The sequence below is a fragment of the Molothrus aeneus genome, chromosome 31 (assembly GCF_037042795.1).
Source record: "Molothrus aeneus isolate 106 chromosome 31, BPBGC_Maene_1.0, whole genome shotgun sequence".
In the NCBI taxonomy this organism is placed as follows: domain Eukaryota; kingdom Metazoa; phylum Chordata; class Aves; order Passeriformes; family Icteridae; genus Molothrus; species Molothrus aeneus.
Window position 1 is genome coordinate 2,253,914 of NC_089676.1, and position 14,076 is coordinate 2,267,989.

The following is a 14,076-nucleotide window of genomic DNA, read 5'->3' on the forward strand; positions in this document are numbered from 1 at the left end:
GGAAAATTACTGAGGAATTGGTTGGGAGTTTTTGTTTTGAGGAAGGAGATGTGGTGCCTCTCTCCATCCCCAACCCTCCCAGAATGGCACAGGGAGCCCCAAGCTGGTGACAGCCCCAACCTGGGCAGGGGAGGGAGGGAGTGGCACCAGTGCCAGGCTTGCTTTTTGTTTTTGTTTGAGGAGGGAAGGCAGAGCAGGACAGATCCAAAGAGTTCAAAAAAAAACCACTCTGAGAGCTGGATGAAAGAGCTGAAGTTTGACAAAGTGGGATCAAATCTCACATTATTGACGTGGAAAACCCAATCTGGGAGGTGGTGGAGCTGATTCCACCCACCCCAGCCCCCAGTAACCAACACCAGCCCTGTGCAAGGGAGGCTTGTTGGCTTGTTTTTTCCTGCTAAATAACCTTTTTTTTTTTCTTTCTTTGTTAAATAAAACCTTTCTGGGGCCTCTTGGAGCTCCAGTTCCATCCTGAGAGTCCACCTGAATGGAGGCTTTGTCATCCCAGCGGGGCTGCAGCTCCTCAGGGAGCCCAAACCCACGCTCCAGCCTGGGCTTGAAGACTTGGAGAACTTTTAGGAGGAAAAAAAAAACCCCATAAAAACCATCAAAATCCTCAACTCTGCCCATTTTTAGCACTGCCTAAGGGATCTATGCCAAAATAACCCCCCCACCCCAGGGGCACTGTACCACTCACAGAATATGCCCAAATCCTGTCATTTTTTTTTTTTACCCAAGTTTATTAGTTTTTTTAACTTTTAATATATTTAACCTTTTATTTATTTAAAAAAAAAAAAAAAAACCAACCCAAAAAAACAAAGAACAACAAAACACGTTTTGGTCTGACATTGGTTAATGGTCCTTTTCCCCTCCCACCCGTCTGTTCTGGGAGGTCTCACAGCATCCCAAAGGATGCAGGAGACAGAGCCAAGCCCGGCTCCTTCTGTCTTCCAAATAAATAGAAAGGAGGAAAAGAAAAAAAAAAAAAAAAAAAGGAAAAAATCAAGTTGGAAATTTGGAAATTTGTCCTGTTACAGCTGGGAGAGGCCACGGAGAGGGAGAGACTCAAAAATCCATTTAGCGAAGAGAAATGAGAGGATTAAACTCTGTGAGACACGAGGAGTGACTCAAGCCCGCAGCTTCCTTCCCCCAAGTACTTCCATAGTGTCATCCCATCATTGAGGCACTGAACACCCAGGAATTCCCTGCTCCTCCCTCCCAGTTCGGCTTTTCCAGCCGAACCCAGCTCAGGAAAAAAGGGGGATTTTCCCCCCTGCCCCCGGTGAAGGAACGGTTGGGAAAACGGGAATAACGCAGAGCCCGGCGAGGGGCCGGGGCCGAGCTCTTCGGCCAGAGCCAATCCGAGGGGCTGCGGGGCGGGAAGGAACCGCCCCGGAGGGATGGAGCCGTCCCGGAGGGGTCCCCGCCTGGCCGGGGAACCGCAGTGGATTAAGGCAGCAGGTGAGAGGTGGAAGGGCACCGGCGGTGAGCGTGAGGCAGAGCTGCGGCCCCGCTCCGCAGCAGGGGCGGGCCCGGCGGGCGCTCCGGGGCTCCCGGTGCGGAGCGGCCGGAGGGGCCGGGCCGGTGGCGGGAGGTGGCAGCTCTCGGGTCCGGGGCGCGCTCAGTCGGTTTTGCGGTGGTTGTTGTTGAGGACAGGGTGGCCATTGGAGAGGGGACCGTTCTTGGCCACCTCCTCCTCCTCCTCAGAGTTGTCCGTCTCCTCACGGTCGCTCCGCTCGTCCTCCACCACCTGTGGGCAGAGGGAAAAGGGCGTTCAGGCAGCAGCTCCCCCCATTCTCCTGCCGTGCTTCGGTTTCCCCATTGCAACCACAGCGGCTTCTCCCCACTGAAGGCATCTGGGGGGCCAAGAGCAGTCGGGATTCAGGATCTGGGGGGGTCTCCCCTGACATCCCCAGAGCCCCCTCTCACCTTTCCAGTTATGAACTTCTGGGCCATGCGGATGATGAGGTAGGCCCAGAAGATGTGCAGCACCTGCAGCACCACCATCATGAAGTTGAAGAAGTAGTAGCCAAAGAAAGCAGGGTAGAGGTCCAGCGGATAAACCATTGTGCAGTGCATGATCCTGCCAGGAAAAGCCACTCCTGTCACTGAGACTCCCCCAGCCCCTGCCTCAGTTTCCCCCCATTCCCCAGCAGAGCTCACCAGAAGGGCAGGATGACCAGGCGGGTGATGATGAAGACGGCAGCGAAGACGATGAAGATGTTGTTGCAGGTGTTCCTCCACCCAGCATAGTTGAACATTTTGGCAGACTGGGAGGGCAGAGGGGGTGAGCTGGGAGGGGGCGCAGGATGGGGGACGTGGTGGTGGCAGCAGGGGAGGGGGACACACCGACCTCCAGCAGATAATCCGAGGAGTCGTGCAGGGCCATGATGAGCGTCCCGGCACGGACGTAGTTGGCAAACCAGGAGAAGCTGATGAGGATGATGGTGGCGACGTGGTGGATGATTTGCTCTTTGAAGTCCTGTGCCCAAAGCAATGGGGGAGAGGTTACAGCAGCCTGGATCCCACCCACAGCAAAAAGCCCCATCCCACAGCCCCTGGGTGTCCCCACATCCTCGCAGCTGCTCCCTCCTGCCCACCATGAGGGTGAAGAAAACCCTGCTGAACTGTCCCAGTGTCCCCCAGCCCATCCCAGAGCCCCCACCTTGCGCTTGACGTCGGAGGCGATGCTGAAGAGCAGGGACCAGTAGAAGGAGAGCTCGATCATGTAGTACCAGTACTGGGAGGGCAGCACGCTCTGGGGGCAAGGGACAGGTTGTGTCCCCCAGAGGGGTTTGGTCCCCTTCTGTGGGCACCATCTGGGTGCCCTGAGGACCCCCAAACCCTCCTGCACCCCCAGTTCCCCCTGGTGCTCAGGAGAAGCCGTGAGCTGGCAGCTGGGATGGGATCTGTGCTCACCTGGATCGGGTACCCCTTCCACACCTCCCGGAGGTCGTAGAACCAAGGTTTCTGCAGGAAGGGGAGACACAGGAGTCAGAGGGGCCAGGGGGGCAGGGGAGCAAGGGGAGGGGGGCAATACTCACATCCACTATGACAGCCATGCCAGCAATGAAAGCAATAAGGTAAAAGGTGAATCTCCAACTGGAAAAAGGAAGCAGACGTTCCTCAGACGGGCACCGGGGAGCAGGAGGGAGGAGGACGGCCCCGGATCCCGCATCTCCCACCCTCCCAGGCAGCTCCTGGCCGAGCTGGGGCTCCCAGAGCCTCCCCAGGGTGGAGGGACAGTGACACCAGGCAGGAGGAGAGGGGGGTCTCACCTGGCCTCCCTGAACTTCTTGAGCAGGCTGGGCCGGTCCTGGTTGCGGCGGCGGCGGAACCAGCGCTCGACCTGGCGCACGGTGCAGCCGCTCTTCTTGGAGAGCATCTCCACGTCGGCCTGGGGACACCAGGGCAGCCCCACTGTGTCACACAGCCCTGGGCTCTGCCACCCTGACCCCCCTAAGCGCCTCTGGGCACCCCCTGAGCCTCACCTGCTTGGGGTGTTTGCTGGTGGCAGCATAAAACCTCTCCAGCACCGCATTGGGGGTGGCTTTTAACCGCACCTTCTCCTTGACGTTCAGGAGCCCGGCCAGGGGGGTGGCCACGTACCTGGGAAGGAGTTCCTGTCACCTGCGTGATTTGGCCCCATCAAAGCCACCCAGGGACCCACAACCATCAGTGCCTTGGTCTCCCCATCCTGCTGTGCCTCCTCCAGGGTGGGTTTTGCCACGGGGGAGCCCCTCGGGTCCCTCTGTCATAGGCTGTCCCCACTCGGCCCCCCCTTCTCTTGCCATCCCAACAAAGCCGGGTCTGTTCCCATTGTTTACCCAACAAACCACTGCCTCAAGGCCGTGTTTGTGTGGGGAAAAGGGAGCACGTGGGTTTGTTAGGGGGGATCGGGACCCCCAGCCAGGCTGAGCACAAGGTGCCACATCCCAGGGTTCAGCCACAGCCCCCAGGGCACGGGGAGAGCCGGATCGGGGGCTCAGCATCCGCCCCCACCCCCAGGGAAGGGACTCACGTCTCAAAGAGGTGCCGGACAACGAGGAAGAGGAAGGCAAAGGGGAGGGTGATGTACAGGTCAGAGGCTTTGGCATAGACTCGCCCATCCCGGTCCTCCAGGTCAGCCCAGGTGAGGTTTGCCGGGAGCCAGAGCCGTTCCCACCAAAAATAGCTGTACAAGGTCTGAAACATGCTGGGGGGAGGGAGAGGGGGAGAGGTGAGGGGGACATCTCCGAGGAGATGGCTGATCCCACCCCGGCCCCACCAGGCACCCCAATTTCCACCTCGGCTCCCAGGGAGGCGCCGGTGAAATCCCCGTCGGTGCTCGGCTCGGGCACCGAGGGACTTTGCTCCCTGCAGCCCGGAGGTCAGAGGGTGATCATTAACAGGGGCCCCAGTCCTGCTTCCAACCGGAGCTCGGCTCCTGCGACCAGCCCGAGGGCAGAGCCGGGCTCCCGCCTCCGCAGCGGGATCGGGAGAAGGGAGAAGCCCCCGACTTTGGTTTCCCTCCCGTGGGCGCATCCCGCGCCTGATCCAAACCCCATTCCCGCTGGGAAACGGAGGCACGGAGCCCACCGCCAGCCCACCGAGGCCAGGCACGGCCCCAGCGCGGGATTAGGGATTTGCTGGCGACACAATGAGCACCTTTGTGCCTCAAAAAGGCTTCGGACGGGGGAGCCTTTGGGGGAGCCGCCGCTCGCCGCGGGGTCAGCGCATCCCGGCTCCCCGTCCCTCCCCACCGGCCGATTTCGGGGAACCCCGCGGGGTCGGGATGGGGTCGGTTGGGATGGCACCCCCGGGAAGCGAATCCCCGACACGGATTGTGGCGAGGGCCGGGGCGGCTCCGCTCGGCTGCGGGAGGAAGAGGAACCACCGTGGCCGGTTTCGCAAGGGCGGGCGGGAGGGAGGTGCCGCAATTCCCGACTCCCGCGGCCGCGCCGCGGGCAGGTAACGGGAGGGGAGCGTGGGAGGACGGGGTGAGGCCCCGGTCAGGGCCGGCAGCTCCTTTTCCCCCGGGGCACCGGCGGCACAGCGCGATGTGCCGGCACCGGGGCACGGAGCCGGTGCAGGAGGGAGCACCGCCAGGCCGGACCCCCCTCCCCAAGAGGTGATTTTAGCAGCGATCCTGCTGGAAACCGGCAAAACCCCGACGCTTTCAAGTCGTGGGCAGATAAACGGGACCGGGAGGGATCCGGGCCCGGGGGCTGCGCGCCCTACCGGGCCGGGGGGCAGCGACCGGGGCCCGAGGCCGCTGTGGGCCCGGGGGGGCCCCGCCTCCGCCCGGCCCCGCCCGGGCAGCCCCGGGGGGCCCCGCCGGCCCCTGCCCGAGGGCGGATGGAGGCCCGGGATGGCTCCGGTGCCCGCCCAACGCCCGCAGAAAGGCCCGGCCGCGGGCCTGGCGCGGAGGGGGCGAACGGGAACCATCCCGCGGCCCCCGCCGGGCGGCCCCTCCCGGAGCGGGGCGGCCCCGCGCGCCCCCGGCCGCACTCACCCGCAGCCGCCGCCGGAGCCCTCACGGAGCCGCCGCCGCCCGGAGCCCTCACGGAGCCGCCGCTCGCCCCCCTCCGTCCCGCGCGCGCCCCGCGCCAGGCAGCGGCGGCAGTGACGTCACCGCGAACCCGGGAGTGACGTCACCGCAACGCTGCGGGGAGCGGCGCCCGCCGTGGGGCGGAGCGGGGCCCAGGCGTGAGCAATCGACCGCCGAGACGGGATCCGTGCACCCCCTATAGACCCCAGGGTGCCCCCTATACACCCGCTATGGACAGCCCTATATGTGCCCCATATACCCCCTATAGACAGCCCTATATGTACCATGTGCACCCCATATAAACACCCTATAGACAGCCCTGTATGTGCTCCATATACACCCCACATACCCCCTATAGAGAGCCCTATATGTGCCCTGTGCACCCCATATACACCCTATAGACAGCCCTATATGTACCCCATATATCCCCTATAGACAGCCCTGTATGTGCCCTTTGCACCCCATATAGACACCCTATAGATGGCCCTATATGTACCCCATACACCCCCTACAGACACCCCTATATGTGCCTCATACACCCCCTACAGACAGCCCTATATGTGCCCCATATACCCCCCACAGACAGCCCTGTACGTGCCCCATATACCCCCTATAGACACCCCAGAATGTGCCCCATTTGTGCCTCTATGGAACCCCACTCGCCCCCTGTCGCCGCCTGGCGGCCACGCCGCACCACAGCACCCCACAGAGGGGCGCCCAAACCCGCGGAGGAACCGTGACGCCAAATCCCCCAAACTCCCCCCAAATCCCCCCAGAGAACAGAAGCCCCCAGTGGAGCCAGATCCACGTGCAGGGGGACAAGTCCTTTACTTGCCAAGGGCTAAGGCCACATTTTGAACAGGGGGTGCAGGTGTCCCCCCCATCCCCACGCCCACACCCACCCGAGTCCTGGAGCGTGGACTGAGGTGTGGGACCCCCCTGAGTGGGACCCCCCTGTGTTAAGGCCACTGGGAAGTTTGGGGTGCTCCTGGGGTGGGCTCAGACGGTCACCCCTCATTGGGAATAACATCCCCTACACCGGGAATTCTGTCACCAACACCGGGAATTGTGTCCCCAACATTGGGAATTGTGTCCCCAACAATGGGAATTGCGTCCCCCAACATTGGGAACTGCGTCCCCAACATTGGGAATTCCACCTCCTAAAGTGGGAATTCCATGCCCAACGTTGGGAATCGTGTCCCCAGCATTGGGAATTCCATCCCCAACATTGGGAATTGTGTCCCCAACATCGGGAATTCCATCTCCAACGTTGGGAATTGTGCTCCCAGCGCTGGGAATTCCATCCCCAACATTGGGAATTGTGTGGGAATTGTGCTCCCAGCGCTGGGAATTCCATCCCCGACATTGGGAATTCCATCCCCAACATTGGGAATTCCGTCCCCACCCGCAGCCTCCCCTCCAGCCCGCAGGGACCCCCAGGATGTCCCTGGAGGATGCAGAGCAGGGTTTTGGGGGGCCGCAGGCGTGGGGACCCCCGGGCACGGGGTGCTAGAGGAGGGTGCAGTCCAAATCCGGCCTCTGCCGCGGCCGCCGCTCCACCTGTGGGGACAGGGACAGGGCTGAGCTCTGGGGGGACCTGCAGAGACCCCCCCAGGGCCAGCAGCACCCCCTGGTTACCTGCGCTGGGAGCAGCTGAGGAGGAGCGGGCTGGTGAGGATGATGAGGATGAGGATGGTGCTGCTGGTACTCCTCCTGCTGCAGCTGCCGCGCCAGCTCCAGGTCGCTGAGCACCGAGGAGGGGTCCTGGCCCTGCTGCAGCGACAGGGCCACCATGAAATCCTGGCAGAAGCACAAAGAGAGGGGGTCAAACCCTGCAGGATCCATGATGGGACTCACTCGTTCCCATCAGATTTTCTAAAAAAAATCCCCCTTGCTCAGGATTTTCTCCTGGGAAGCTGAGAAGCCTCAGCTCCTCGTGTTTGGCTGCTTTGGAATGTGCCTATTTTCAAAATTTTTTTTTAAAATTTCTAAATGTTTTCTAAAACAATCCCTCTGTCCAGGATTTTCTCCTGGGAAGCTGAGAAGCCTCAGCTTCACGTGTTTGGCTGCTTTGGAATGTGATTTGGAGATTGTTTTTCCAACACGTGAAGAACTGTTTTTACTTAATGACCAATCCCAGCCAACTGTGTCAGGACTGTCGAGGGAGTCAGAGGTTTTTATTATATATATATATTAATGTTAATATTAATATTTAATAAAATATTACCTTATTTATTACAAAAATATTCAGATTTGTGATATTTTAAAACATAAGAATAATTTTATTATACTACTTTATTATAATACTTAATTTTATTATTTTAAATCGATTATATTATTTATTATAACAAGAATTTTATCATTCGTGTTAAGCCTTCTGTCTGTGTCCTTTCTCTGTTTCTTTAGTATAGTTTTAGTATGGCATTCTATAATAAATATAATGTAATGTAATGTAAGGTAATGTAATAATGCAATGTAATGTAATAATATGATATTATTAAATAATGTAATGTAATGTAATGTAATGTAATGTGATATGATGTGATATGATGTGATATGATGTGATATGATGTGATATAATATAATATAATATAATATAATATAATATAATATAATATAATATAATATAATATAATATAATATAATATAATATAATATAATATAATATAATATAATATAATATAATATCAGCCTTCTGAGAATATTGAGCCAAATTTCATCTCTTCCCTCACCCTGGGGGCCTCACAACACCCACGCCCACTGCCACCACCTGTCCCCACACCTGGTCCACTTGTCTCTGCTGCAGCCGGGGGTCCGGGGGGGCCGGGGTGGCCCTGTCCTTGCCCAGGGGGTGGCTGAGGTGGAACTCGGTGTCACAGAAGCTGCTGTCCCCATCCACGCTGTGCAGGCTCTCCCACACCACCCCCTCCTCCTGCAGGAAGCCCTGGTCTGTCACCAGCAGGTAGAGGTGGCCCTGGGCAGGAGGGACAGTGTCACAGGCGGGTTTTATGAAAAATCCTTTTGGTGGGATCTTTTTCTCCCGAGAAGCTGAGAGGCCTCAGGAACTAAATGTAAACAATGATCCTCTGCTGCTGTGGAATGCAGCAGGTGAAGCTTTGATTGGCCTCATGTGGTCGTTTCTAATTAATGGCCAATCACAGTCCAGTTGTCTCGGACTCTCAGAGAGTCACAAGATTTTATTATCATTCCTTTCCTTTCTATTCCTTTCTGATGAAATCCTTTCTTCTATTCTTTTAGTACGGTTTTAACAGAGCATTTTCTTATCATGCAATGTAATGTAATGTAATGCAATGTAATATAATGTAATGTAATATAATATAATGATGATATAATATAATATAATGATGATATAATATAATATAATGTAATGTAATATAATATAATGATGATATAATATAATATAATGATGATATAATATAATATAATATAATATAATATAATATAATATAATATAATATAATATAATATAATATAATGTAATATAATGTAATATAATGTAATATAATGTAATGATGATTTAATATAATATAATGATGATATAATCTAATATAATGATGATATAATCTAATCTAATACAATAATGATATAGTATCATATCATAAAATAATGAAATAATAAATCAGCCTTCTGAAACATGGACTCAAGATTCTCATCCCTTCCCTCCTCCTGGGGAACACCACTGCATCTGGTGACCCCGCGTGAGGAACATTCCCACAGGACAGGTGACAGTGAGCCCTGGCTGGGTGTCTGGGGGGCACAGAGGGCTCTGGGGGGCACAGAGGGCTCTGGGGTCCCACCTTGTGTTTGATCATGGTGCTGAAGTGGTTGTTGCGGAAGAAGACGCCGAGCTCTCCCTCGCGGGCGCGGGCCGTGAGCTCGCACAGCCCGTGGAAGGTCAGCTGAGACGCCGTGGACTCCAGGAACTGCTCTGCCACCAGCCCTGCGGGCACAGCGGGGACGTGGCGGGGCTGGGGGTGCCCGGCGGTGCCCCCCAGGGCCGCGGGCAGGGAGCGGGGCCGTTACCTTCGCTCACCAGGCGCGAGTCGCTGGCGTGTTTGCAGGTGATGATCTTCTCCACCAGCTGGTTGTAGCTGAGCTTGCCCACGGCCTGGACCTGCTCGGGGCTCTGTGGGATGGAAGGGACACAGGGTGAGCTCCTGGTGGGCATGGAGCCAGAGCAGAGGGGTCTGAGGGTCCCTTCTGAGGGAAGGGAGCACCCAGTGCAACCTCCTGCCATGGCCAGAGGAGCCAGGCACTGCCTCAGGTTCAAAGCCCCACCCCAAACATCACTGAGGGCTTTGGGTTGGGAATTTCTGGATCATTTCTGGATCTGGACCCCCCCAAACCACAGTCCTGCTAGACCAGGCTCATCTGGAGCCCCCAAACCACAGGCAGGGACACCTCCTGCTAGACCAGGTTCCTCCAGGCCCCACCCAACCTGGCCGTGAGCACTCCCAGGGTTGGGACATCCATCCTCAGCTTGGTCACCTCGGCCAGGACGAGCCCCAGCTCCTCTCCAGCCCTGGGGACACCTCTGTGACCCCACAGAAGGCACCAGCAGCCAGGCAGGGGGGCTCACCTGGGGGTCCACCAGCCAGCCGTGGTAGAGGGGGATGTTGAGGAGGTCGAAGACGATGCACTCGGGGGTGTACTCGAAATCTGAGACCCCCGTGAACCTCACGTTGACGTCCAGCCCCGTGGAGAGCTTGGGCAGCACTGTCATGGTGTCATTGATGTTCTGGGGGGCAGCAGAAACGCGGGGAGGGGTCACCCCTGAAGGTGCCACCCCAAATCCTGCAGCCAGCGGGGTTGGATGCTCCTCCTGGGGCTGCTCCTCACCTGCTGGAAGTTCAGCTGCAGCCCCTCCGAGGTGTCCCGGGGTTGGGTGGCCAGGATGCAATTCCCTGCGAGGCAGCAGGGTCAGAGTCCCCCCCCAGGGAATGTTGGGGTCCCACTGCAGCCCCCCACCCCGGTTCCTGGTGCCAGAGCAGGGTCCCCACTCACCCAAATGTGCCATCAGCTCCTCGGCCGTGACCACCTCTGTCTGTGGGGGCAGCTTCACCTGGGGGCAACCAGAGCAGGCTGGGCACCATCCCATCCCATTGATCCCATTGATCCCATTGATCCCATCCCATTGATCCCATTGATCCCATCGATCCCATCCCATCCCATTGATCCCATTGATCCCATTGATCCCATTGATCCCATCCCATTGATCCCATTGATCCCATCCCACCCCATCCCAATGATCCCATCTCATCCCATCCCATCCCATTGATCCCATTGATCTCATTGATCCCATCCCAATGATCCCATCCCATCCCATACCATCCCATCCCATCGATCCCATCCCATTGATCCAATCCCATCCCATCGATCCCATCCCATTGATCCCATCCCATCCCATCGATCCCATCCCATTGATCCAATCCCATCCCATTGATCCCATCCCATTGATCCAATCCCATCCCATCGATCCCATCCCATTGATCCCATCCAATCCCATCCCATCGATCCCATCCCATCGATCCCATTGATCCCATCCCATCCCATCGATCCCATCCCATCCTATCCCACCCCATCAATCCCATGCCATCCCACTGATCCCATCCCATCCCAACCCTGGGCCTCCTCCCCTGGGGATTTGGGGGTGCCCCCAGCTTGCCTTCCACTGCAGGAGGAGGATGTTGATGATGGCCAGCAGCGGGCAGGGCCCGTTCTCGCTCTGCGTCACCAGGGCCGTGCGCTGCCCCTTCCACAGGATCCACTTGACAAAGTAAAAATCCCCGGGGGGCTGCGCCCGGGGGGGCTCGGCCGGGGGGGACCCCCTGTCCTGGGGGGCGCCCCTGTCCGGCTGGGGCTGCTCCTTGAGGGGCCCCTCCTCCTGTGGGGCCGGCTGCCCCTTGGGGGCCCCCCCTTCCTTCAGGGGCTGCCCCTTGGGGGACCCCTCCTGCAGGGACCCCTCATGCCGGGGCTGCTGCTGCTCCTTGGGGGAGCCCCCCGGGGGTCCCTCGGGGCTGGAGACCCCCTCCTGCTGCCCAGGTGGGCCCCCAGAACCTTCCCGGGAGCTCCCTGCCCTGGGAATTGTGTCACCAACATCGGGAATTCCATCACCGGTACCGGGGATTCCGTCCCCTACATTGGGAATCGTGTCCCCAACATTGGGAATTGTGTCACCAACATTGGGAATTGTGTCACCAACATTGGGAATCGTGTCCCCAACATTGGGAATTGTGTCCCCAGCAACGGGAATTCTGTCACCGACATTAGGAATTCCATGCCCTGCACCGGGAATTTCATCCCTAACGTTGGGAATTGTGCCCCCAACATCGGGGTTTGTGTCCCCAGCACCGGGAATTCCATCCCCAGCATCGGGAAATGTGTCTCCTACACCAGGAATTCCGTCACCAACATTGGGAATTCCGTCCCCAACATTGGGAAATGTGGCTCCTACACCAGGAATTCCGTCACCAACACTGGGATTTCCATCCCCAACATTGGGATTTCCATCCCCAACATTGGGAGTTGAGCCCCCAACTTCGGGAATTCCATCCCCAACATTGGGAACTGAGCTCCCAACTTCGGGAATTCCAACCCCAACATTGGGAATTCCATCCCCAACATTGGGAATTGAGCCCCCAACTTCAGGAATTCCACCCCCAACATTGGGAATTGAGCCCCCAACTTCAGGAATTCCACCCCCAACATTGGGAATTGAGCCCCCAACTTCAGGAATCCCATCCCCAACATTGGGAACTCCATCCCCTACACCAGGATTTGCACCCCCAGCACTGGGAATTCTGTCCCCACCCGCAGCCTCCTCGGGGGGCTCGGGGGTCCCCTCCTGCTCCATGGGACCCTCTGGTGCTGCTCAGGTTCCAATCAGGCTCCCGGGAATGCTCTGGGTCTGTCCAGGGGCAGCTGCATCCCAAAGCTCAGCCTGAGGAGGGAAAATTGGGCTGGTTGAGGAAAATAGCGAGATAATATAACTGTAATCATAAATATAAATTTAATCATAAATATGAACAGAAATGTAAATTTGTATATGTATAAATATATATAAATATATATATAAATTTATATATAAATATATATAAATGTAAATTTATATATGTATAAATATATATACACACATATATATCTATATCTATAGATATATATGTATATATATGGGGGCTGGAAATGAAATTCAAATAAAATGAAATAAATGAAATGAAATGAAATATTATTTAAAAATAAAATAGAATAAAATAGAATAGGATTAAATTAAATTTAAAAATAGAATAGAATCAAAGAGAATAGAATACAATTTTAAAATAAAATGAAATAGAATAGAATTAAACATAGAATAGAATAAAATAAATAGAATAGAATTTAATTAAAAAATAAAATAAAATAAAATAAAATAAAATAAAATAAAATAAAATAAAATAAAATAAAATAAAATTAAATTAAACAAAACACAGTGCCATTTGACAGGCACAAGGGAAGGCGAATTTCAATCCCCACTCACGGCTCCGCCCCGAGCCCGCGGCGGGGCCGGTCCGGCCGGACCGGGGGGTCCCGGGGCGGGTCCGGGGGGTCCCGGGGCGGGTCCGGGGGGTCCCGGGGCGGGGCCGCCCCTCGGTGTCCCCGCCCGGGGTCCCCCCTTCCGTCTTTTCCTTCATTTTCCCCCCTAATCCTTGTTTTTCCCCCTTTATTCCTTGTTTTTCCTTCTTTAATCCTCGTTTTTCCTTCCTTTCCCCTTCTTTCTTCCTTGTTTATGCTCCTTTTCCCTTACTTTTTAATTTTTTTCCTTCTTTTCCCTTTTTTTTTCCCCTCCTTTCCCCTTCTTTTATTTTTTTCCTTCTTTCCCCTTCTGTTCAACTTTTTCCCTTTTTCCCCCACCTCTTCCCTTCTTTTTTTCACTTTATCCCTCCTTTTTAACCCTTTACCTTTTCTCCTGCTTTTTCTCCTTCTTCTCTCCTCCTTTATTCCCTTTTTCTTTCTTCTTCCTTCTTTCACCTCCTGCTTTTTCCTCTTTAATCCTCTTTTATTTTTTAATTCCTTCGCGCTCCTTTCGCTTCTCTCGTCTTCCTTTTCCCTCTTTTTTTTTTTTTTTCTATCTCCCCTTTCTTTTATCCTCTTCCCTGTTGGTTTTTTCCTCCCTTTTTTTTTTCTCCTTTTTTCCTCTTTTTTCCCTCTTTTTCCCCCTTTTCGGGGCCTGTTTTCCACCTGGCTGCGGCTGCCCCGTGGGAAGGCGGATTTAGGGCGGGGGGAGGAGGAGGAGGAGGAGGAGGAGGAAGAGGAGGAGGAGGAGGAGGAGGAAGAAGAGGATTCAAGGTGTAAATTTTGGGGGTGCACTCGAATTTTGGGGGGCGGCTCTGCGGGCTGAGGGTTGGGCTGGGGGGGGATTTTGGGGTCGCAGCGGAATTTGGGGCTGTCAGAGGGGGCTGGGGGGGAGGTGTTTGGGGGTTCAGGGGGGGTTTGGGGTCCCGGGAGGGTTTTGGGGTGAAAAGAGGAAATTTGGGGTCCCCCCCGAGCCC

The 14,076-nt window shown here is 55.5% G+C and overlaps 2 protein-coding genes across 2 annotated transcripts; both read right to left on the bottom strand.

The window, feature by feature from the left end:
- Positions 1 to 816: 816 nt before the first annotated feature.
- CERS2 (ceramide synthase 2) lies at positions 817 to 5,588 on the bottom strand. The gene is made up of 11 exons (XM_066568241.1): positions 5,495 to 5,588; positions 4,022 to 4,195; positions 3,492 to 3,609; positions 3,279 to 3,397; positions 3,045 to 3,102; positions 2,920 to 2,970; positions 2,666 to 2,758; positions 2,354 to 2,482; positions 2,164 to 2,270; positions 1,930 to 2,083; positions 817 to 1,750 (listed from the first exon to the last, which is right to left on the bottom strand). The coding sequence occupies exons 2-11, from the start codon at positions 4,192 to 4,194 to the stop codon at positions 1,622 to 1,624; spliced, it is 1,131 nt and encodes a 376-aa protein (XP_066424338.1). The 5' UTR covers position 4,195; positions 5,495 to 5,588; the 3' UTR covers positions 817 to 1,621.
- A 751-nt stretch (positions 5,589 to 6,339) lies between these two features.
- On the bottom strand, positions 6,340 to 13,967 carry MINDY1 (MINDY lysine 48 deubiquitinase 1). Its single transcript, XM_066568238.1, has 10 exons — positions 13,486 to 13,967; positions 11,217 to 12,491; positions 10,556 to 10,613; positions 10,391 to 10,455; positions 10,131 to 10,289; positions 9,575 to 9,677; positions 9,349 to 9,491; positions 8,313 to 8,504; positions 7,169 to 7,330; positions 6,340 to 7,090 (listed from the first exon to the last, which is right to left on the bottom strand). Exons 2-10 carry the CDS (start codon positions 12,402 to 12,404, stop codon positions 7,040 to 7,042), a joined length of 2,121 nt encoding a protein of 706 aa, XP_066424335.1. The 5' UTR covers positions 12,405 to 12,491; positions 13,486 to 13,967; the 3' UTR covers positions 6,340 to 7,039.
- Between the last annotated feature and the right edge of the window lie 109 nt (positions 13,968 to 14,076).